The 24047-nt window shown below is 38.1% G+C and overlaps 3 protein-coding genes and 1 long non-coding RNA gene across 5 annotated transcripts in view; all 4 read left to right on the top strand.

Annotated features, from left to right (window-relative positions):
* Positions 1–24047, top strand: part of LOC131310257 (uncharacterized) — a 235973-nt gene that overhangs the window by 123109 nt on the left and 88817 nt on the right. The window contains exon 11 of the mRNA XM_058337177.1: positions 15556–15629. Coding sequence (XP_058193160.1) covers positions 15556–15629 — 74 coding nt within the window. The remainder of the gene's footprint in view (positions 1–15555; positions 15630–24047) is intronic.
* LOC131310269 (uncharacterized) lies at positions 6331–7632 on the top strand. 2 transcript variants are annotated; one of them, XM_058337191.1, is made up of 3 exons: positions 6331–6690; positions 7046–7434; positions 7536–7593. In XM_058337191.1, exons 1-2 carry the CDS (start codon positions 6623–6625, stop codon positions 7374–7376), a joined length of 399 nt encoding a protein of 132 aa, XP_058193174.1. In that variant the 5' UTR covers positions 6331–6622; the 3' UTR covers positions 7377–7434; positions 7536–7593. The 2 variants fall into 2 exon arrangements, with proteins under 2 accessions (XP_058193174.1, XP_058193175.1); XM_058337192.1 differs by having other exon boundaries at positions 6334–6690; positions 7046–7428; positions 7536–7632.
* LOC131310274 (uncharacterized) lies at positions 8092–8842 on the top strand. The gene is made up of 2 exons (XR_009195163.1): positions 8092–8191; positions 8289–8842. It is a non-coding gene; the product is annotated as an uncharacterized LOC131310274 (long non-coding RNA).
* On the top strand, positions 18003–21176 carry LOC131310266 (mannose/glucose-specific lectin-like). Its single transcript, XM_058337187.1, has 5 exons — positions 18003–18323; positions 19184–19318; positions 19752–19952; positions 20264–20554; positions 20858–21176. The coding sequence occupies exons 1-4, from the start codon at positions 18201–18203 to the stop codon at positions 20516–20518; spliced, it is 714 nt and encodes a 237-aa protein (XP_058193170.1). The 5' UTR covers positions 18003–18200; the 3' UTR covers positions 20519–20554; positions 20858–21176.

Here is a 24047-nt window from a genome sequence, read left to right as displayed (position 1 = left end):
CTTGGGAAATCTTAGACCTAGGTCTTGTATTGTAGCTTGGGAGGAGCTAGATCTTTGTGGTTTCAAGCTTGGGTCACTTAGGGTTTGCTCAAAACCCATTGTGGTAGGGTTTTCTTGCTTAAACTAGGTGTTTATGAGTTGCTTCTGTACTGGAATCGTAGTAGTAGTAGTTGTTGTTGTGGCTGCAATTTCTGCATCTGTTTGTACCTGGTCTAAGTGGCACGCGTAGGTCCCACTCTCATGCGCGCCAGTGTGTTGCCCTCTTGTTGTTGAGTTCAGATCCACTATTGCTCACTTGTAATTCATTGTTTTGGCTTTCATATTCGTCTAATTCAGCCTTGATACTCTTAGACCCAATTTCCTAACGATGTCATGAACTACTTTCCAACCCATTGTTCGATTGACTTGTAGTACTGAATATCGTAACCTTGGCGTGGTATTTGAATCAAGTAACACGTGAGATGTGTGGTTTGAATAATGAGGAATATAACAAAATGTGACAACTTGACAATTGATGCCATGTAGTACGAGGAATGAGTCGAGATAATGAGTTTAGGAACAAAACGGGAAATATGAGTTAATATGTGAACCATCTACTTAATATCAATATCAATATCTATGGACACCCCAATCTGGGTCTCCCAATTGATTTAATTTATTTATTTTTGGTTTCTTGTTTCCCCGATGATGAATTGGATCAAAAAGCAGTCTTGAGAATGGAAAGGTTTGAACTTGGAGTGAATGGAACCCATTTTGCCCCTTTTTAACCCCAAAACCCTAAGTCAAAACCTTAAACCTAGGTTTGACCAGCGTGCGTTGCTTTGGCTCTCACGCACATCACTCCATTTGCAAGGTGTTGGTCAAAGTCAAAGCTTTGACTGTTGACCAGCGCGCGGATTGGTGGAACACACGCGCGCGTATTAACACCTGCCCTTATCACCTTTTTCCAACTGGATTTTATAATCATCAAGGGGTCTACAGGGCTATAGAACCCCGTTTTCTTCGCCAGCACAGCTGTTGTAGGTGGATGGGATGCTCCACCCTCACAACCTCTTCCATCACCTTGTTGGAGCCCTTCTCCACCAAGCCACTTTCAACCAGCCTTGTTGGCTGGTTTTTCCACCATGTTTGGCACCCACTACCCTCTTTCCAATCTCCTATATATACCCCATTAGTCTTCCATTACAAAAGTTACCAAAAATCAAACAAAAAAAAGGAACATAAACCCTAATACACTTGATATTTCATCACTCAAGTCATCTTCATACACTCATTTCACAAGCTCTATCACTTTGTTCAATCCATTCCCAAATCATTCAAGCAAAGGTATAAACACCTTCTTCTGCTTATTGTTTTGATCCCTGAGGGGGGCTAGCAAGGGCAAGGCTGGTAATCAATACCAGTTCTGGCCTTAAAGTCAGCAGGGTTACAAGAACCGTGTACTGGTTTTTCCACGCGCGCTGGACTTGTTAATGTGCGCGCCTATCATAGGCAGCACACGATCGTCCACATGGGGATAAGGATGCTAGTTATTTCCTGTTTTAATTGTGTTATAAATCACTGTGATCAATGTTAAAAACTGACTTTCTGTTTACTCGTAGAAATTGTTAGTTTAGCTTAGATTAATTAATCTTTTACTTTGAAATGCCCCTGAGTTGCATCTGAACATGTCTCAGAGCCCAGGCATGCAAAGACAATCCCTGGAAGTCCAGTCATGACCCACGCGCGTGACACACGCGTGGTGGTCAGTCTATTTCTAGAAATTGTTCTTGCATGGGCAACTTGGCCCTTAGCCTTTGTTTCGATTCCCCCACTGTTTAGGGGTTGTATTTTAATTTCATTCATTCTATTTGTAATTATTATTTACTTTCAGTACATATAAACTGCTTGGTTTGCCCCTGGGTGAGCACTGGTCATTCCAGAGCCCAGAAAGGGATAAAATTCAATTTGTGTGAGGTATTGAGACACGCGCGCATGTATGGCTTTGGCGCGTGTTGGTTGAACTTGCATGCATGTAGATCCATGCATGCAAGTTGGCTACTGTGCGCGTGGAATTCATATAAGGTACTATTTTGATATTTAATCACAGTGTTGGGTTTTATTCCATTTATTTTTCAATATTTCATCCATCCATGCTATTTTGATCACATCCTGCAAGCTGTTACAGTTTTAATCCCTGATTAACTGTTTCTCCGTCCTAATTGGCTAAAAATCGATTAATAAAAAAAGAATCACAAATATTTTCACAAAATGTTTAAGTAGAGACCGATCTCTAGATTGGGTGAGAGGGGTGCCTTAAAACCCTTTCCCTCTCATAACCTGGCTCCCGAACCCAAATATGATTATGATGGACTGGTTCCTTCATTTTTCAAATCAAAAAGCACGGCAGGTGCTTTGAAATACGGTTCCTTGGGTGTCAGACCTTCAAACCCGAGTGACGACTCTATATTCCGAGCGTGCTTAGCCTCTGAACCTTGCCTTCAAATAAGGTTGAAATACCCCAAACGTAGGGCTAGATCGTTGGAAGCATAATATTCAAAAGTCCGGGATCATATCACAGGGATTCAAAGATAGCTTAATTGGATTGTAGGCTTTATAAGGTGGATTGCGGCGTTTAAGACGGCCAACTTGATTTTGCTTTAAACGGTGAAAGTAAAAAAGGAAAAGACTGGAAACGAGTTTTATAAACTAAAAGAGGCAAGTCTAGGGATCTTCTATTCCTTGACGAAGGCTGTTACCGGTTCTCAATTATAACTCAGGTGAGAGTCACGACCGCGTGCTCACGCCCAGAAAATTTAGCTTTAATGACTACGTTTATTGAAAGATGTGACTAAATGGAGGCGAACCAACTTGTTTGTCAAATTAATCGAACACATAGGAGGCCACGAGCCCTCAGTGAGCCGCTTGCCAAGACTGCTCGACTAAGCACCTTATCAAAGAGTTAACACCCCTTACTTAGACCAAAAATACAAGTTAAGCCCTATTCCGAAAATCTTGCTTTTAAGCCCAAAGATTTCGAGAACTAAATAACAACCTAATCCTCAGAAAAAATTATCCCGAGACTTAGCCAAACGACTACTCACACATAGCTAATACATAGACCAAAACATAAAAACAAGACATTACTTTTAACCAAAGAAATTGAAAACAAACTTGATATTGTCAAGGATCTAGTCCATATAAGCAACTTTAATAAATGAGAAATTAACAAACGATAAATACCTTAAGATGTTCTTGAAGAAATTAATCTAGAAACCTTGGAAGCCTTTAATGGAGTTCTAACACTTAAAAGACTTAAAGTTGTATATTGAAAGACAAGAGAGTTAAAGAAGAGAGAGAGGTCCTATTTATACAAGGTGACCTCTTCTCTCACAAAATACCGCAAAAATATCCTAAAAGTAGCCAAAAGTGGAAGATATCCCAAAAGTGGAAGGTTGAAAAAGCAACAAAAACGTGGAGATTCTCTATAGGCTGAACCGGTACTGGCCGATTCCCAGTACCCGTACAAGGTCTTCAACTACACTGAAAAAGCCTAACTCTGGACAACACGTACTGGTACTGGGAAACCCCCAGTACCGGTTCAAGGTTGGCAGAAAACTGAAATAAGCTTGTTCGATCTTGTTCCAAACGGCCCGATGCCCTCGCGCCACTCGAATAAACACTCGACGGGACTTGGTAGGGGAACGCCTCACGGCCTTGGGTGCTCGGATGTTCCCAAAAGCAATCATTGGTGAGAAAAATCACCTTAGTTCCACGTTTAACCTGAAACTAATCACAAACAACCTTATGTGAAAAATGGACTAAAAACGATAACTTAAAGATTAAACGCCACAGATTAGAGGGCTTTAAGCACCAAGATTATACAATCTTGGGTGCTTATCAGAGCGCTTGCCGATCCACGCTCGCACTCCCTCGATTGTGGGCTCTCGCTTTGGAAACGGAACGGAATCCTTTCTAAGGGCATGCGCTCTGCCCACAATATCTTTCTCTTATCTATATTCTTGAAATTAAAGTCTTAATTGAAAATACGTAGGATGAAATGTGAAATGGATGTACGGGGTCTCGAGTACCCGAAATGTATTGTGGGTATACGGGGCCCTAAGACCCGAAATGTGAAATGGATGTATGGGGTTACAAGTACCCGGAATATATTATAGATATATGGGGCCATAAGACCCAGAAAGTTTCTTAAGTTCACCATTTGATGTGTTAATGGAGAATAAACTACTTGGACTCATGTTGGAGATCTCTGGGAGACGTGCAGGGTTCTCAAGATCCAGAATGTAAGTCTTTGAATACAGAAACGTGCGAAATGGAATCATGGATAAAAAAAAAATACAAAAGACGATTTATAGTTTGACTAGCAATAGTGAAGTACTCCTTAAGTCTTGAATATCCGACATGAAGTTGGTGTCCATTGCATTCCCCTTTGTTATCTTAGCCCCCAGTTCTTTATATTCAAATCTCCTCATTTACATATAGCTTGAGCATAGATTTTTCTACTAGACACGTGTTTTGCTCAACCCTATCATTCTTTTTGGTACAACTCGAGGACATTAGTATGGATTGCTTGACATACATGCAACTTCTTTTGAAAGCTAGCATTGGAGAATTACTTAGACATTTTTTTGTAAACTCTCCTTTGGGAAGTTGTAATTGTAACTTTTGTTCAAATCCTTGATTTGGGAGTATTGTAATCACTTAACTTATCTTTTGACTAATCTTTATCAATTTGGGGGCCGGAGTGCCGTTGCAATATTTTGAACTTGATAGTACGTAGCAAATGAATATGAGAAAGTTTTTTGGGTATTTATGAGCATATTGCGATGGATTTTCCTTTTAAAGCTAATATTATTATTATGTTAAAAATTGAGGGTGTGACAGTCTCCCAACCTGAGTATTTTCCAAACGGATAAAAGACCTACAAGCCCTTGTTCTTGGCCTAGGCCTGCCGGCTTAGAGGGATTTGAGTCCAAGAGGCTCAAGACTCGAGATATATATGCTAATCTGGCCTACTATAGTTAGTGCAAGCTCAGGTTCTTAGATGAGAGATAAGATGAGTTATTTAGGGTGAGTTAGAATCTTGGCTTAACTTGCTCCATTGAAAAAATAGACGGTGGTGAGAGTCCATTTCAGTGTTGCATAGTAGACAAGAACATAGCATGGGAGAAAGATTCTAATATTTTACTTTCTAGTGTTTTCTTTGTTTTAGGACAGTGCATCAGGATGTGGTAAGTATTGAAATGAGTTAGAGATGAATTCTTTTGAGCTAAAGCATTCGGAGTGATTACACACAAACTCACTAATTTATTCAGTTATAACTCACTAAGGATGGGGACAGGATCCCTTTTAACCAAAATGGGCTTTGTTGGCCCTACGACTAAAACTTCTGTTGTTGGGTTTTTCCAAGTGGAAGAAGGCGAAGTTGGTGGCCTAATTTAAGTGCATGGTTGCCCCATGGTGGAGGTGGGGAGTTGCCCAAGCCCATAGTCTTGTGGGACTTAACCCTAAGGAGGCTCTAGAAATATTCAAATATGAACACTATAAGAAATCATAGCTTTCCCGGCATTTTATAATGCCGGCAATAGTAAAATAAACGATGGCAATAGTCTTTCCGGCATTTTTGGCAAACGTCCCTGATACCGGTGTCGGGAATAGTTTCCGGCACTTCATTAAACGTCGGCAATAATTTCCAGCGTTTGTGCAACTATTGCCCGGCAATTTTTCCGGTCCGGCAAAGCCTTTGCTTGCAATTTTTATAAACACCGGAAAAACTTTTATTAATAAAAAAAATTCCTAATCGACGAATATTCGTTTCAGTTAATTTCTCGATGGATTTTTTTAAACTCGTACTCTTCTCATGCCACAATATGACTTCAGAGTGAACAAATTGTTCCCAAAACATTCAAATTCATTAATAATCCATAGGATTGAAACATCTAACAAAAAATTAGCAACATTCCAACATCATATTACTTTATGTCCACAAACTACATTCACACAAAGCACAACTAGGATAAAGAAAAAAAATTCTTCAACCATGGAACTATAGTATTGCTTCTGCCATGCACACTTTGCTAAGACTCCCGGACACCTAAAAATCATCAATACACTTGTAATAAAAAGATCATAGGTTGGTAAGCCATGGCATAGTGTGAATTTACATTAATGCCCTTTGAGCTTTTTCCTTTGTGTTTGGTTTGCCGGTGTCTGTGTATGGATAGGTTTGGTATCTTACATTATTGTTGCAAATGCTAGATCATGAGAAAAGCGATAGGTACATCGTCGGTCGTCCTTTTTTCACGCTGAAAATTAGTACTCTATTTGCTGATTTCGCCGAATTCTTGTACGCTCGTATTCTTGCAAACGCTCGATCATGAGAGAAGCGATAGAGACATGGTCGGTCGTCCGGTTTTCGCGCTTGAAATTGGTACTCTCGTTGCTGATTTCGCCGATTGCTTGTACTTGGTGTGCTTGACGCCGTCTTTGAACGAGAGGCAAGCTTCGTTTTTGGTACTTTGGTTCCGTAATTCACTGAATTTCTGTACCTGTTGAGCCGATTTATTTTTCCTAATTCATGATGACGACACTGTTGCTCCGGCGGTCCACGTCTTAAAAGGAGATGCGAGATCAGTTATTGGTTCACCGCATTTCGGTCGTGCTACAATCAAAGAGGAAGCGTGAGAAGAGGTAAATTATTGATTTATTTCTAGCTTCGATTCCGATTTAATTCGATGATTTAGGGAAAAGAATTTCCAGACCATCTTTTTAACAAATTTTGCGTTTGTAAGAGTTTCGATTCCAATCCGATTCCATGATTTAGGGAAAACAGTTTTCCAGACCATATTTGCTACAAATGTTACGTTTGCAAGTACAGAGTGATATAGTTTATGCTTGTTTGAACTGCTTGTGATCTTGTTTACGTGTGGCATTTTATGCCGTTTAGTGGTCTTTAGAGCCTTTTTGTGGGTGTGTTAGATATTTTGCTATCATACTAACAATATATCAGTCATCTTTGATGTAATTCTTGGAATTGCCTATAAAGGTTTCTTGCGTTTAGTATATATGGCTGTAAGCTTTCAAGATGCTTTGGCATATACTTGCTGCACTTTATCGAAGTTCTGCGGGTGCGCCACTGTAGGCTTGGAACAGAACCTGGAGCAGTGTACTATCTGAGGAGTTCAAATGACACAGTTGTAAGGGTTGGAGAGTCAACGTCACGAAGCACACATAACTTACAATATACCACTGATGTGCCTTTCATAAAGAAATATTCAGTTTTGTTTGAGCTTAGTGAGCAGTTCGCATGGGGAAAAGATGGAGACTTTGAAGACTGGTTGACTTCAATTGTCAATGCAAGGCCAAGGTTCATTTAGCCTTTTTACCGTTCGGCTAATGCTCTACCTGTTCTTCCAACTTCCCCTCATGGTATTGGTAATTATGAACTTTCGCTGAAAACATATTTCACATTACACTGGTGATTGTAAGTACTTACAGTAAACAAAAAAAATTTCTTGAACCTCATTCTCTTGCAGATCACCACTGCTGTTGGTTTGTGGATGTTGTCCAAATCAGAGAGAATATGACAGTAGTAAGACTTTAAATACCATTTCAATAGATGATTTTAAAGGTTGTTTAGGAGTTATTGCTGATTTTTTCATGTATGCTTAATCTTGAGCTGAATTGTATGTTTAAATGCAAGCTATACCGGAAGAGTTCGTGCCATATATCTTTGCACCATCAGATGCTGTGGTGATAATCCACAGTGGTGCTCGATTCTTCCATGTGAAGCTGAAGAATGATGAATTGACTGTAGGCTGGGATCGTGTTGCTCTTACTCACAATCTTGGAAGAAATTATATCCTTATGTTTGGGTTAGTTGGGCACCTACAATTTGATCTATTTGTATTTGATGAAGAAGGGTGCGAGGTTAGCTTGGTCTACTACTCTACCAATTCATCAAGCGAATGCTCCGATTGGATGGGATGCAGAGTTGGCTATGTCTAATACTAATGGCTATAAGCATGCAGTTACTATTGCATTTGTTATAGTAATTCAAAATAGTTGCTAATACTTTGTGTGCCTACCCATAGCTGCGGCTTTAACTGCTTGTCCACCAAGCAATTTTAGGGCTTCTAGGCATGCATTGCGCTGCAATCTACTACTGTCGACTTCTGATCTTGAGAGGTTGGTTAGGCTTAATTATGTGATCAACTCTGAAAACTCTATAAGAATATATATTTTAGAATGTATGCCTACATTAAAAGAACTTTTTGTTTTACTTCTAGGAACTGCCTATGCGATTCCAGCTATTTTGCGAAACTCATGGCCATAAATACTTTAGATTGGTGTCGAGAGGAAGAAGTTGGTTTGTGCGGTATGTTGCTGGGCACTTTGTTGGTTCTGGTTGGAAATTATTCATTGACGAACACAAGCTTGAGAGCTCTGACATGTTGGTGCTGAGTCCTGATATCAACCTCCAATTGTATACCATGGTTTTCAGTGTGAATGGTTGCGAGCGTATCTATTGGTGGTACTAATGCTAATTTCCCCCTCTTTTGACTGCTGACTTGTATTTAGATTTGGACTGGCCAGTTCAGTGGAATTCTAGGATTAACTATGTAGGAAAGATGAGCCTATATGTTGTTCATTTGTAAGTACAAGTTTCAACTAGAAAGGTCCAGTACTCTGGTTTACCTTCATTTTGTAGAGTTCCTTACAATGACAATGGCTCACAGCTTTTTGAAAAAGCCATTTTTGTATTGCCAAATCTGATTGTAAAGTGTGCCAAGAACACACTGACTTTGTAAATGGCAATGAAGTTGCAGCTTGTTGTGTTTAACTTCTGTTAATTAAATTGGATGTGCTTTTGTATTGGTATAAGTATATTTCCCAGTTAGTGGAGGTTGAAATGGTTTATTTTATGGAGTGTGTTAATTAAAGTGCTTTTCCTACCGTTACGTTGTTGGGATTCTGTTTGATATTTGGAAAACCCAAAAAAGTATTTGTCTTTTTAAACTTGCTTCTGTTCAGCTACCTTTTGATGACTGCCACATTTATCCAACTGCCTGGATATCTACCAGATGTTTACTTTTTTTATAGACATCACAACAGTTACAAAATGAGAATGTTCTCCACCATCTAACCTCTCAGAAGTTGATTTACCTTTCAGCTCCCAGTTGTCTTTGACTTACAGCTTAATGCTTGTTCATAATAGTTGCCTTCTGTTTCATAGACCTTCCCATGAATAGGCCTTCTCTCAGTCTTTTACTTGCAGCATTGATTTTTTCCAATATTGGACAGGTTTTTTGGCAATTTTTAAAAATTGATTTTTTCCAATATTGGACAGGTTTTTGGGCAATTTTTAATGCTTACGTTCACCACAACAGAGTTTTGGGGTTCAAGTTGAAGATAGCTTAGGTGTAGAATACATTGACATGAGCAATTTTCCCAAAGCATGCAACATAAACCGGCTGAATGAGCAGAATCTGTAAGGTTCACCTCCAAAGGATCCACCAAGTCTTCATCAATACCTCCTGAGGGACTAGAGCTCATGATATCACGTTCTTTCTTAGTGCAAGGGACCAATGCATGACTTTCTGAGGTTGTGGGTCTATGATATTCATCTGAAAATACATCAGTTTTCTTGGCTGGGGGAAGGGAGCTATTTGGTAGATTTTGGCCATGTTTATAGCAGTGTTAAGTAGGTAAATGAGGTGTACATTATGTAGTTTAGTGTATTATGGTATTCTTATTGTTATTTTGCTATGTTTTTGTTAACGTATAAAGTATTATGCAGCAGTTTGTGAGAACCTTTGGATGTTATTTGGCGGATGACACTTTGGGTGCCATTTTCATTTCAAATGCATATGCTACGCTTGATTGGTGAGCAAGGGAGATCGTTTCCATCCAGTGTGCCCTGCCATACTGATAAAATTGCTTTTTTCGGAAGTTCTAGATTATGTGTATGTTGTAGTTGCTGATATGGGCTATATTGGAATGGTTGTATTTGATTCAAATGGGTTAGAGGATATTAACCCTTAGTAGTATTAGCTTTGTCTTCGTTGTAGTTGGAGTGGTTGTATTGAGGAAGGTATGAGATATTTTTCCCAGTTGTTCTATGGTGACCTAGATTATGCTTTAATTAGGATGAGAACATGTATTAGCAAAAGATGATATGTACAGTGTGGTGGGAATCTAATGTGATCCCAATTTTTCAGTTTCATTGAAAGTTACTGAAGTTGTTAAACAGTTGTTTTGTTTGGTTGTCCTTTCTTTAGATTAGATTAGATTTTGGGGGGAACTTTAAGCAAGCTTAATGGGATGTAATGTAACTTTGATGAATGTAAGTAGCATGGATATCTTGTAAAAGGCATATTAAATTTTATCGTTGCTGGCACTTTTTTCTTAGTTTGGAACTCTGTATTAGCTTTGAAAACTGTTGCTGTTTTCTTCTTGTGCTGTTTCCTGCTGTTTTCTACTGTTGTTTACTGCTGTTTAAATTAATTGATTCTATGTGTCTGAAAGTCTTGTTATAGGGAGGGCAATTTTTGCTATCCTTGTGTTTGAAGCCTCTGTCATTCTATTCTTTTTATTACATTTCATCAATTATGAAGCTTCAGAGAGTTTAACTAGAGGCTTTGCTTTGGTTATCTTTTTTCTTGTGGAAACTTAGTTAAGAGGCAGGAGAACACATGTGATGAAACCTGTTTTAAACTGTGATGAACGTGTATGGTAAAAATCTGGTTGCGAGTGTACCTCAGAGTTCCTTTCATTGGTATACCTCAGAGTTCCTTTCATTGGTATTTAGGCCCGTTCTTTTTTTCGAAAAGTGAGATCCAGAGATGACCTTCTCTCCTCCCCTGTTTTGCCGTTTCTGCTGCTGCATAGGCAGCCACCATTTGCCTTTTCTATTGGGCTGTCCAAATTAAACTTACAGTGGCTACCACAAAACTCACAATATAAACCTTCCAAATTACAACGGCCATACAAAACTACCAATATTATGCTCCAAGTTCACATCTTAATACACTACAACAACCAAACAAAACTTGCAAACAACAAATTAACAAATGAGCATGCGAAAACGTGCGAAGCACGTGCATTACACTAGTATACAAAAAAGAAGTTAAGCTTACATTCACAACAGCTTCCACCCGATTTCCAGCTCTCTGAGTTGCTGGCGCGGACCCGTTTGTTTGATTCCAAATCTCTCTTTGCTCCCTCACCGCAGTTCACTATATCTCGCCAATTAAGCTTACATTCACAACAGGAGAGAGTTGTCAAAAATGAGAATTACTAAAACTAAATGCAAAGAGCCTGAAGAGTGGCGAAATAGAGAAGACAAATCAATGTTAATATTTGGCAAATTGAACAGGATAGGTTTTCGTCTTTGGCTAATATTCCTATGGATCTTGCAGAGAATGTAGCATTTTTTTTAATTTTCGTAAAACCGTATCAGAGGATTCGTTCCAAACGCTCTCAACTACATGCCATTCCCCGCTCTGAGTTGGAAAATTTTCATCTTCTTAAATTGAAGTGATTTCAATTTTGTTAGGATGACAAAAAATAATTATTGGATAACGTAGTGTCCGGGACGGTAAACGCGCTCCTCGACTAATCTTAGGGATCCAATCCCACTGCCCACTTATTGAGAGCCAATTAAAGTCGGAGAAAAACTCGATCACATGGACTGTCCTAAAGGAGGTGATAACATCTTAGAGTTTCGAATATCGTGTGCATATGGTGTAGGCCAAGTTGTGTACCCATAGCAGATTGTGATCCGTATATACAAATCGGCTTTCTACCAGCATGAGATGCTGGTAGCCAAAATTGACCCGCATGAGATGGACAAAGCATATCATCATGTGAGATTCCCGCTGACCAACTAAAATATATATCGGCTCTCCATACAAAATGGCGCTAGACCTGCATGGAGTTGGCAGAGTAGGGCAAGTGGGCGATTGGCTGAGTGATTTGGATGGAGTCACTTGCTCCCACAAACTCAACATTAACTCCATCCAAACCAATTCTTGAGACAATCGGCTCGATCGGATATTATTACGTGTCTGATCGGAGCACATATAACTAAGAAATAATTATTATCAAAAAAGAGAAAAAGAAAATGAGTTCCATTGTGTTTAATCTAGTGTTTCGGATCCATTCTTTTTAAAATAAAGGTGTTCCAATTAAGCATTTGATATTCGATCGAGCTGATTTTTTACATATTTGTTCACGCGACAAGCTCTACGAAGTGAATGTTTCGATCAAACGCGTGAAGTGGATTTGGACTTGCATGGGTGGGTTGGAAAGTGAGCAACGGTCAAAAATGAGTTCTCAGCTTGGGATTGCAAGTGCCTTTAGACATTGGCGTTCGCTAGTACCGGAAAATAGACACGTGCAGTGAATTGGTAGCTAGGTACGGAAACCTTTGCCGGAATCGCCGCTATATTGTATTCAGTGTGATCAGTGAAGGTCTTCGCCTCCGTTAGGTATTTATTGATTCATTTCTATAGTTGGCTCACTAAACGAAATTATTAAATTGAAAACTGGCATCGATCGAGTAATATAGTTAATTTTAATTTTTTAATTTTTTTAATTTTGAACACTGAAATTATTAAATTGAATTGAAAACTGGTCTTCGCCTCCTTATTTAAACTGGCATCGATCGAAATTATTAAATTGAAAACTGGTCTTCGCCTCCTTTTTTTTTTTTTTTTTTGCATTTGCTTGTTTTGCGTCAATGTTTTTTGACTTTTGGATTTGTCTCGTTACGACGAATTGGAAAAGCGAAAAAAATTTACTTTTACTCAAATATTTTGAACAAGGATCACTTTTAAGTAAACTTTTTTCACTTTTTTTATGTTTTCTACTTAAAAGTGGTCCTTGTTCAAAATATTTGGGTAAAAGTAATTTTTTTTTTTCCGATTCATCTCTCATCGAGACAAATCAAGAAGTCAAAAAAACTATGGAGCAAAACGAACAAACGCGAAACAAATTCAAATAAGGACAAAATTGTAACTTTAAAAAAAGAGTTTAGTGGAACACCAAACGCAATGGTATTGTTAAAACGCCAAGGTGGCATCGAAATCCCAGGACCTTCTCTATCTTATTATCCGCCATTGTTATTTATTTTATTTCAATTTATGCTATTTTATTGAAAAATCCAAAAATATTTAAATATTTCGTTCGAAATAATAAATAAGGTTAAACGGTAGCCAACACCACAAGGAGGGAGAGATGGAGTCCCATGTGAAAGCGATCTAACATTTTTGTGAGCAAATCCAGAGAAAAACGTGCCTAGAAATGCTCTCAAATATTACTTTTCTCAGTGACCTGCAATAGGGACTGACCGATTCCCCATCGAAATTGTACCTACGGTCGCGCCGGGTCGTCTCCGGCCACCCGATCCGAGCCATCCAAAAATTAAAAAAAAAAAACAAACAAGGGAGCTCACGCGGAAATAACCATCCAAAATTGTAATTTGTTAGTTTTTTGCTCATAATGAAAACACACTAAGTTTCCTTTGTTTTTATCCACTTTGAAATGAATTTTTAAAATCTTAACTTCTAATTCCCATCATCGAAACCATGCATAGCACGAATCTTTGCTAGGAATCCATGCGAAATGCATGGGCAATAAATGACAAACGCAATTTGAGAATCCAATGAAAAATTGCCATGAGGGACAGAAGGATTAGCGAGTATGACTCCACATTTTTCATGGTATGTACCGGTACAGGTTAGTCCGGTTAATTTGTGAGTTTGTTTCTCACATAATTGATTATGATTTGATTGTTGAGATAAGTCTACAGAAAAGTAATTTATTTTAAATACTCTAGTTCTGGTGTAACCGGATCAGGAGAGAAATTAGTTAAGATGCCTGTAAAAAAAAAAAAAAAGAGATTTGAACCGTGAATTGCCCCCGCTCCCAAAAAAGAAAAAAATGCTATCCACTGGATAGCATAGGCACTTATGTAATGTCTTTTATTGTTTCTTTTCACATTTTGTTTGATAAGTCACGTGCATCCCAATTAATTTTAGGGGTTCAATCTCCTCACCCATTTGCGAAAAGCCCAATTGAAATTGAAGCAAAGCTACGTATAAACTGGCCCCAAAGTAGGTGATAATACTTGAGAGTGACGAACATGAGATCTTAGAAAGAATGTACCAAAAAAAAAAAACTAACTTACTCCAATGCCTTGACCACCGATCCAATCCCTAAATATGAAAGTTTTTTTTTCCCTTTCATATTTGTTGAAAGTGTTATCCAAAATACTTTTGTAAGAATCATAATTATTTGACTTTTCCGATTCCTCTTGTCGAGACGAACCAATAATACGTAAAAATTTTGGCGCAAAACTAACAAACACGAAAAAAATTTGAATAAGAACAAAACAAAAAATTTATTATCCACAACTTTTAAAATTGTTGCCCTGCCCACGTTACGCGCACAAGGCACCTCTCAGAATTCCGCGAGTTCAATCCCACCATCCACTAACGTAAAGCCCCATTAAACTGAAACAAAGTGTCAAAGTCCATTATGAACTCTGGTTGGATGTTTTCTATGCTTATAGCTCTTTGTAATTTTTGCTTTATCCTCGATGTACCCCTTCGAAATTAATAAAAATTTCTTTTGCCCAAAAAAAAAAACTCTGGGCGATTTCGAGCTGCCGAGAAGCCTATAAATACTTGCGAACTCCACAAGACACCAATATCCAACCCTTCGATCAGAGTCTTCATTGGCACCAAGAGAGTCGAAGATTTCCAATGGTAAATGACTCTCTCTCTCTCTCTCTACCGATATATGTACATGCATATACGAGATGTATAAAATGTGCCAATGAAGGTTGTAATAGAATATTGTTTGAATGTGCAGGCCATGATTAGCAGTGAACAAGGATGGGTATCTTTAGGGCCATGGGGAGGGAAAGGTGGTGAATATTCGGCTTACAAGGCGGAGGGGCCTGTAATGCAGATAACAATTCGTCACGGAGATGTTATCGACTCAATTTTATTCGAAAGCCAAAGCTACAATGGCAATGTTATAGGAAGCTCCGTGAAAATTGGTGGTATCGGTGGCAGTTTGTTTGCAAAGGTGTGCCCCTCGTTAACTTGTCCATAGATTCAGACAAAGATGTGTCAGATTCATCCGATGCACGTGGTTCCCATACATGTTGAACAGCTCCTGACACTTTAGTGTTCAAATTTGTGCACTTTCGTTTTTGTCCATATCATTTTTTTTTTAAATATTGTGATTCATTATCTAGACGAATAGGCAAGCTAGGGTTCTAGTATTTAAACAAAGATTACAATAATTTCATATGATTTTTATTTTTATTTTTTTATGCATCCCAAACAAAGTCCTAATATATACTTGCACTTGTTTAGTTTCGCATTGACAATTCAGTAGAGCGACTCACGTCCATAAGCATGACGTACAAAGACTACCATGGACGACCCATAATCACATCTCTCTGTTTCGAAACAAATATTGGAAACAAATATGGGCCTTTTGGTCCGGAATCAGGTGCTTCTGTGTCCATTCCAATAGAAGATGGATTCATCGCTGGATTCCATGGACGTGGTGGAAGCTTCCTTGATGCTATTGGTATATTTGCGGCACCCAAGGTCACCTTCTATTCCCTCTTTTGTTCTCTTTTATATATATATATATATACACACACACACACACATATACACACACACATATATACACACACACACACACATATATACACACACATACACACCAATCTTCTAATAAGGGCACTCTTACTGTATTACGGTAAAGACGTCCTTTTTTCAACCAATTTGCGATGATCAGAACGTGATTTTAAGGGTACCCGCGAGAAATCAGCAAAATAAAAGACTTGAAAAGGTCTTGATTCGAGTAGTTTTTGTTTGTATTTTATCGAATGGTTCAAATAAAAACTGCTAGCCTTTTCCTGTCATTTGTTTTATTGATTTCTAGCGGGTACTTTTAAAATCACGTTCTGAACATATTGAGCGGCTCAAATTATCAAAATTTGGTTGAGAAAAGAGAAAGCCCTTACTGTAATATGGTAAGGGCGCCCTTATTAGGAGCTTATTGTGTGTGTGTGTGTGTGTGTATATATATATATATATATATATATATATATATATATATATATATATATATATATATATATATATATATATATTCGGTTAATAAATCAAATTTCTCATGCTCATTTCTTATGCTTATTCAGTTTGATGATCCAAACTTTCACTTTTAAGATTCTCAATATGGAATTTATTTATTCATTTACAAAAACCACGTGAAAAAAGGAAAGTCTACAATATGAGTAATTTTTCAGTGCCAAGCAGGTATTGCCTATACGTGGTACCCGCTCGACGCATCTGAGTCGTCCAATACATTTTTGGACGGCTCAGATTAAAACACTCTCTCTCCTCTCACCCCAACAATTTCTCTTCTTTTCTCTCTCCAAATCTGAGTTGTTCAAACATGTAATGGACGGCTCAGATGCGCAAGCGGGCACCACGTGGTACCCACTTGGCACTGAAATTTTTTCCCTACAATATATACACATCTATAATGGGTAAAGGGTACGTAGCAATACAACATCCAAATCGAAATGAAATTCGGGCCATTGATTATTAAGATGCACGATCCGAATGTCACACTACAACCTAGTAGTGCACGATTCTCTACTACAGGACACCCCCTTTCGATCGATATTGCCTAACAATTCTGACAAGGCTAAAGCCATTGCAATTCTAATTAATTCAACCCAAACAACTTGACAGCCAATCAATCAATTTCTTCTATTCCTAATGAGAAATACTAAGTGCAAAGAAAATGGGCAAAAAAAAGACCGTTAAAGTACTAGTGTACATAAATGGCTCAGATTCACTGTGTAGTAAATCTGACCCGTTTATGTACACTTTAAGCGTCTTTTCTTTGCCTATTTTCTTTGTCCCTAGCAAAACCCTTCCCCATATCATATGAACCAACACAGGTTAGTCTGCTTAATTTATGGGTTTTGATGAGGGTAAGAGGGTAATTTTACATATTAACTCACCTTGGCAATTGCTGACTAGAGAGAGGCATAATAGACCCTTTAAATACACACACAATAATATCCGGGAAAATGACGGCTCAGGACGTGTTTTGATAATTAATACCTGCCAAAGACATGTTGAGAACATTTGTTAGTGCTAAAAATATCCTCAACGGGTATTAATTATCAAAATACGTCTATAGACGTTATTTTCCCACAATATCCAAACTCTCAACGTGGGTTTAATTTGTGGATTTGCTTCTCGCACAATTAATTATTATTTGATTTTTGAGATAAATCCGCAAGAAAGTAGTTTATTATAAATATTCTAGTCCCGGTGTGGATATATGACCTCTTTAACCGAACCAAGGAGAAAATTGTTGAGATGTGTTTGAAAACAAAAAAGAAAAGAGGAGAGAGACATGCAAAGACTACGGTAGAAATGTGGTACTCTCATCTCTCGGTTTTAATACAAATCTAAGAACCATTGGGCCCTTTGGTAAGGGAGCGGGCCTTCCTATGTCCATTCCAATAGAAGGTGGAGTCATCATTGGTTTCCACGGACGTGGTGGAAGCGTACTTGATGCAATTGGTATATTTGTGGCACCCAAATTCCAGGTCACCTTCTATCCCCTCTATTTTTCTCATATCCAATTATTAAATCAAATTTCTCATGCTCATTTTGTCTCCCATATGTTCGTTACGTAGGAGAACGGAGTCCGTAAGGTTTTCGTTTTGATTATCCGAATTTTCACTTTTAAGATTCTCGATAAGGAATTTTTTGATTCATAAAAGTCGCCTGAAATAGAGTTTAATACGTTGGTAGTCATCTCAGCAAATCATATATTTGTTCAAATTAAATTATTACGTACATGTATTCTTTGCTAAGATTTGGACACATATTTGTAGCAGAAATTATCTGTCCATAGCATTGCTTATTTGTTTCAAATAGAAGCAAGCGGAAAATTTCCTGAAGATACATTCCAATTTGGACCATTTACTTTTTTGGAGACAAATATTATTCAATCGGGCTCAAACCGAGATCAAATTAACCTTTTTTTTTAAAATTTTGGTGAGTAATTAATAATGCATTTGGACTTAAAAAAACAAAGGGCTTGAATAATTAAAATAGAATCAGTTTTTTGGCTTACAGAAGATGGAGGAAGAGCTGAAGACTACGAATAAAGAGTTGAAGGAGAGGGAGGATGTATTTCAAACGAAGATGAAAGAGGTGGAAGCACAAATTAAAGAGCTAAAAGAGAGGGTCAAAGTGATAGAAGTGACACAGGTTTGTAGCCAGACTTATTTGTCCATAACATTGCTCGTGATGTATTTTAAATAGAAGCAGGCAGACAAATTCCTCAAGATACATTTCAATTTTTGACCTTTTACTTTTAGGGAGATCAAATTAACCTCTTTCTTTTTCTGTGGATAATTAGTGCATTAGGACTTACAAAAAAGAAGGGCTTGAATTTTTAAATTAGAATCAGGTGGTTGACTTACGGAAGATAGAGGAAGAGCTGAAGAATAAAATCGAAGAGCTGAAGACTAAAAATAAAGACTTGAAGGAGACAGCAGATGTATTTCAAACAAAGATGGAAAAGGCGGAAGCACAGAATAAAAAGCTAAGGGTGAGGATCAAAGTGATGGAATTGGCATAGGCTTGCAACTGAACTTATCTATCCATAGCATTGCTCATCTGTTTTAAAGAGAAATAGGCAGACAATTTTATCAAGATACATTTCAATTTAGACTAGTAATTACTTTTATGTAGACAAATATGATTCAATCGGGCTCATACCGAGATCAAAGTATCCTCTTTTTTTGGGATCTGGGGTGCTGTAGTGCACCCCGTGTAGAGCACGTGTAGGGCAGCACACCAGCCGTCGATCTCATCAATCAACGGTCCACATTAAAAATCAATTATGGCCGGTAATAAAATTTTCCTTACCGGTTATAATTAAAAATCAAATCTCAACAATTCATTGTTAAGATTGATGGCTCGTGTGCATCCTACAGGGTGCCTTGTATTAAAAGATTTTCCAATCCCCTTTTTTTGTGTGGCTAATTAATGCATTTGGACTTACAAAAACAAAGGGCAATTAATTATTAAAATAGAATAATGTGATTGACTTACAGGAAATGGAGGAAGAGCTAAAGACTAAAAATAAAGAGTTGAAAGAGAGGGAGGATGTAGTTCAAACGAAAATGGAAAAGGCAGAAGCACAAAATAAAGAGTTGAGGGAGAGGATCAAAGTGATGGAAGTGACACAGGTTTGTAGCCAAACTTATCCATCCATAGCGTTCTCATCTGTTTTAAATAGAAGCGGGCAGTCAAATTCCCCAAGATACATTTCAATTATGACTATTTACTTTTATGGAGATCAAATTAACCTCTCTTTTTTGGTGGACAAATAATGCATTTGGATTAAAAGTGATTAGACAGCGAAAGAGTTGCTTTAGTATGCCTAGCTTTTTATAATATAGATTTGAAATCCTGAACAATTATTGAGTTGAAAAAAGAAAAAAGAAAAAAAGAAGCCGCCAACGTTGTGGGCATATCCTATCCAACATACCCTTCAGACTCCTAATGCGATTGAATTTATTCGAACACGCACCAGGAGAGTCCAATGGTAAACAACAATTTCCGACTATCTTCCTACCCTTCCGAATCTTTATGTAACAGATAGATTGTGTGAATGTGCAGGTAAATGTTGGATGCATATCTTCAGGGATAGGGGGAGGGAAAGAGGGTGCATATTGGGCTTACAAGGCCGATGGGCCTATAATGCTCATAAGTTTTCAATATGCAAACGCTATCGATTCAATTATATTCCAAAGTAAAATCGGCGGTAAAGTTGGACGCTCTGTGAAAATTGGCGGTAGCGGTGGCCATACGCTTAAAACGGTATGACACTCTATAGCTCATTCTTAGATCTGAACAGGGATATATCTCGAACCCGTCTGATGAACGTGAATCCCACACACGTCGGATTATTACGGACATATATATCTTTGTCTGGACTTGTGCACTTTCATTTATTTTCGAAGCATTTTTTTCTTAAAAAAGAAAAAAGAATTCGTTATTGAAAAGACAAATAGGCAAAAGTGAAATGTATAGCCAAATACTACAATATATAATTTCACATGATTTTTATTTTTATTTTTATTTTTTTATCTTCACAAACAAAGTCCTAATTTATAATTGCACTTGTTTAGTTCTCCATTGACAGTTCAGTAGAGCAAATCTCGTCCATAAATTTGACATACGAAGAGTACTGTGGAGAAGTGAGAATCGTCTCTCTCGGTTTTGAAACAAATGTGGGGAACAAATATGGGCCTGTTGGTTTGAGAATGGGTACTTCTTCTGTGTCCATTCCAATAGAAGGTGGGGACTTCGCTGGATTCCATGGACGTGTTGGAACCTTCCTTACTGCAATTGGTGTGCTTGTAGCACCCAAGCACCCAAAGTGAAAAGTCAGATTATGCGCCAACCCAACACAACACAAGGTCGATCACCTTCTATCCCCTCTATTTTTCTCTTTTCCAATTAGTAAATCAATATTCTAATCAAGCTTATTTTTTCGCATGCAAAAACAAACAACTTGAATTATTAAAAATAGACACGTGAGTACTATTATTCTCATAAGGAGATCTCATGGTAGAGGATCCTGATTTCTACTCAATATCGTACCTCAACTAATTCACTAATGTGTTGGTGACCATCTCTGGTGACCGAATTTTGAATATCATGTGACGTGTCACCACTATATTGGCAACTAATTAATTGGCATATTATTTTTCTTTTCACAGGGAATCTAATTGGCACATACTTTTCTTCAATATTGTTTGACTGTTGGGAAGGCGCGGTCGGTTTCTTCAGCAGGAGTAACTCTTATTCACATGCCGTAGGAGTTCGATCACTTAAGTATTTATCTTTCAATATTTGTAATAATTGCATTTTCGTTCCGACCTTGATACGGTCGTAGACTCTGGTGTCCAAATTACGCATCTTCAGTTATGCAGATGCGCTAAATAATGCCCCTGAGGCACTTGGTTAAGGGCAATAAATAGACTTGTAATCAGTATTATATTGTATTGTATTGTAATATATAAACGATGTGCGATCTTCAATTTCTTTTTACTTTTTTCATGTGGGGAAATGGTTGTTCTATTAAACTGCTGGAAATTGTTATTAATGCAGCTTATTGAATATATATAGTTCGTATTCCTACTTTAACATGTTGGCCAAAGGCTCTTCGTCGGATGCTTGTTTTTGGGCTAAATTAGCTCGATCTAATGGCAAATATTTGTGTGCGGGTGTGTCAGAAAAGAACTAACTTCAGAAAAGAAATTATTCTTTTCAGATTGATTGAAAACAACTAATTTAAATCAGGCAACTGTGTTATCCATTCGCTTACCTCAACTAAGAGGATTTTTCCTTTAAGGTATCAATCAAACAATGGATTGACACTCTTCAATCAAAAAAGATAATTGAAGATAAACAAACCTGAATTTAATCAAAGATAAGTTTATATACAAATACTCATGAGATTTCGACAAGAATAATGCAAAAACGGAAAAACGTCTAGATAAATGTCTCAAGACACTGTGATCTGATCGTGGTGGTGAATACCTTTTGGGAGAGTTTAGAGACTATTTGTCAGCTGAATGGATTACATCCCAATTGTCTGCTCCAGGTATGCCACAACAAAATGGTGTAGCAGAGAGAAGGAATATGACTCTTATGGATATGATAAGATCCATGATGAGTTATTCAAATTTACCAATTTCATTTTGGGGACATGCACTAGAAACAATAGCGTACATTCTTAACTTGATACCATCTAAGTCAGTACCATCTACACACACAGAACTGTGGACTGGGCACAAACCTAGTCTGCAACATGTTCGGGTTTGGGATAATCCAGCACATGTGCTGAATGGGAACGCATATAAATTAGAATCAATGACGTAAGTTTGTTTGTTTGTGGGGTATCCTATAGGAACGAAATGTGGATTATTTTATAGTTCTAAGGATTAAAAAGTCATTGTTAGCACCAATGCCCGATACTTAGTGGAGGATTATGTAATAGACCACAAGCCTAGAAGTAAAATTGTTGTAGAGGAATTGAGAGGAGAGAGACCGGCACAAACTTCTCTCTCTCTCTCTCTCCCACGTTTCACCATTGTTTTTTATTGGATTTTATGATTGTTACAATGGTCTCCAAATTTCCAATATTCAATCGTCGCCTCACCATTGGTTTTTATTGGATTTTATGATTGTTACAATGTTCTCCAAATTTCCAATATTCACTCGTCGCCTCTTAAGTGTTCGATAAGATTACTAAAAGAAATCATGAATGTGACCAGTTTTTCGGTATTTATTCTCTGCTTTTCAGTCCATTGATAGGCATTTGTTGGTTGAACAGTCAGGATGTTTGGGTCAGTTTACGCGCACTTCTATAATCCCCCTCCCGATCCCATCAAAGGTATGTTATCCACGCCGGAGCTAGGAAATTCACAAGAACTTACTTTCTTGGTGCCTAATCCCAAGAATCAAATCATGGTTAATTGTGTGGGGAGCAAACCACCAATCAATCGGGCTAATCCTTGGGGCTAGTCTAGAATAAATTTTCGCATGAAACACCCTTCAATGAAATTGGCCGGCTATGTAGAGTTATGTTGTCTACGTTTAACCTACTTTTATTATGATATGTGTGAAGTGGATTTGGACTTGAATGGGTGGTTCGGAGGTGAACAGAGGTCGAAAATGAGTTCTTAGCTTGGGGTTGCAAGGTGCAATTGCCTTTAAGCACGGACATTCACTAGTACCGGAGAATAAGCACGCACAATGAATTGGTAGGCACAGAACGTTCGCCAGAATAGCCGCTCTATTGTATTCAGTGTGATCAGTGAATTCCGGGAATGACTTAATTTATGTAGGACTTTGTCTCCGTGAAGGTATTTATTGATTCATTTCTATATCTCGCTCACTAAACTAAATTATGTTTCACTGCTTAACTTGGTTGACATTGTGGAGAGATTATTAAATTGTAAGCTGGCATCGAGTAATTAGTTTATGTAGTAAACGTTGATTGAATATCAAAATGCAACTACAGTGGCATCACTTCTAATGAAATCGAGTGCACCAGTAGCATGAATAGAGGCACAATGCAATTCACTTTCCCCCATAAGCTAAGTACATCATTCTACTTTAAAAACGACCTGAAATTGCTCAAAACTAACATATAAAGAAGCACTCATTTGGTGCAGATCTCAGCAGAATTTCAGCATCTTCCTGACTAGGTGTTTGTGTTTTGCTAGCTCCGAGAGAGAGAGAGAGAGAGAGAGAGAGAGAGAGAGAGAGAGAGTGGGCTGGCACAATGGGGGTAGTAGTGACATGGAAGTTGCGCTGGGAAACCTGAGATCTCCGGGGAGTGATCCTCCTCAGTCTCTGCCTACAAATCCTTTTGATATTCCTTGCACCTTTGGGAAAGCGAGTGTCAAAGGCTTAGATAAACACACCATTTTGCTTGGCGTACTTGCTTGCGGACGTGACTGCTAGCTTCGCCGTAGGTGAAATTATACTAAGCACTAAAAGAGTTCTAGAGGGGGTGAATAGGACGATCAATTAAAAATTCATGCAACCTCCTATTTTAATCCATTAACCAAGTATCATGCTATTCTATCAATTCAACAACTAAAGACAATAGCAATAAAACTAAAGAACTCAAATGCAAGGATATACGTGGAAACTACTTAGGGTAAACTCACCCTAAGCATAAAACCACGGCCTAATCTACCAAAATACTATAAATCAAAAGGTTTACAAAGAGAATACAAATTAGGAATTACACACAAGCCTCTTGTGACACCTAACTCCGCTCTTTGATATAGCGCCCCTTCTTGATTCCATAGCCACCACGAGTTCACCAACTCGATCTCCGGGTCAAGCCGGCTCCGGAATCATCCGGCCATGTAGAGTCATAGGCAACAATGT

This window comes from Rhododendron vialii, chromosome 12a (genome assembly GCF_030253575.1).
Source record: "Rhododendron vialii isolate Sample 1 chromosome 12a, ASM3025357v1".
NCBI classification, from domain to species: Eukaryota; Viridiplantae; Streptophyta; class Magnoliopsida; order Ericales; family Ericaceae; genus Rhododendron; species Rhododendron vialii.
The sequence above is the reverse complement of the archived record's forward strand: the minus strand, read 5'-3'. Positions and strand labels throughout refer to the sequence as shown.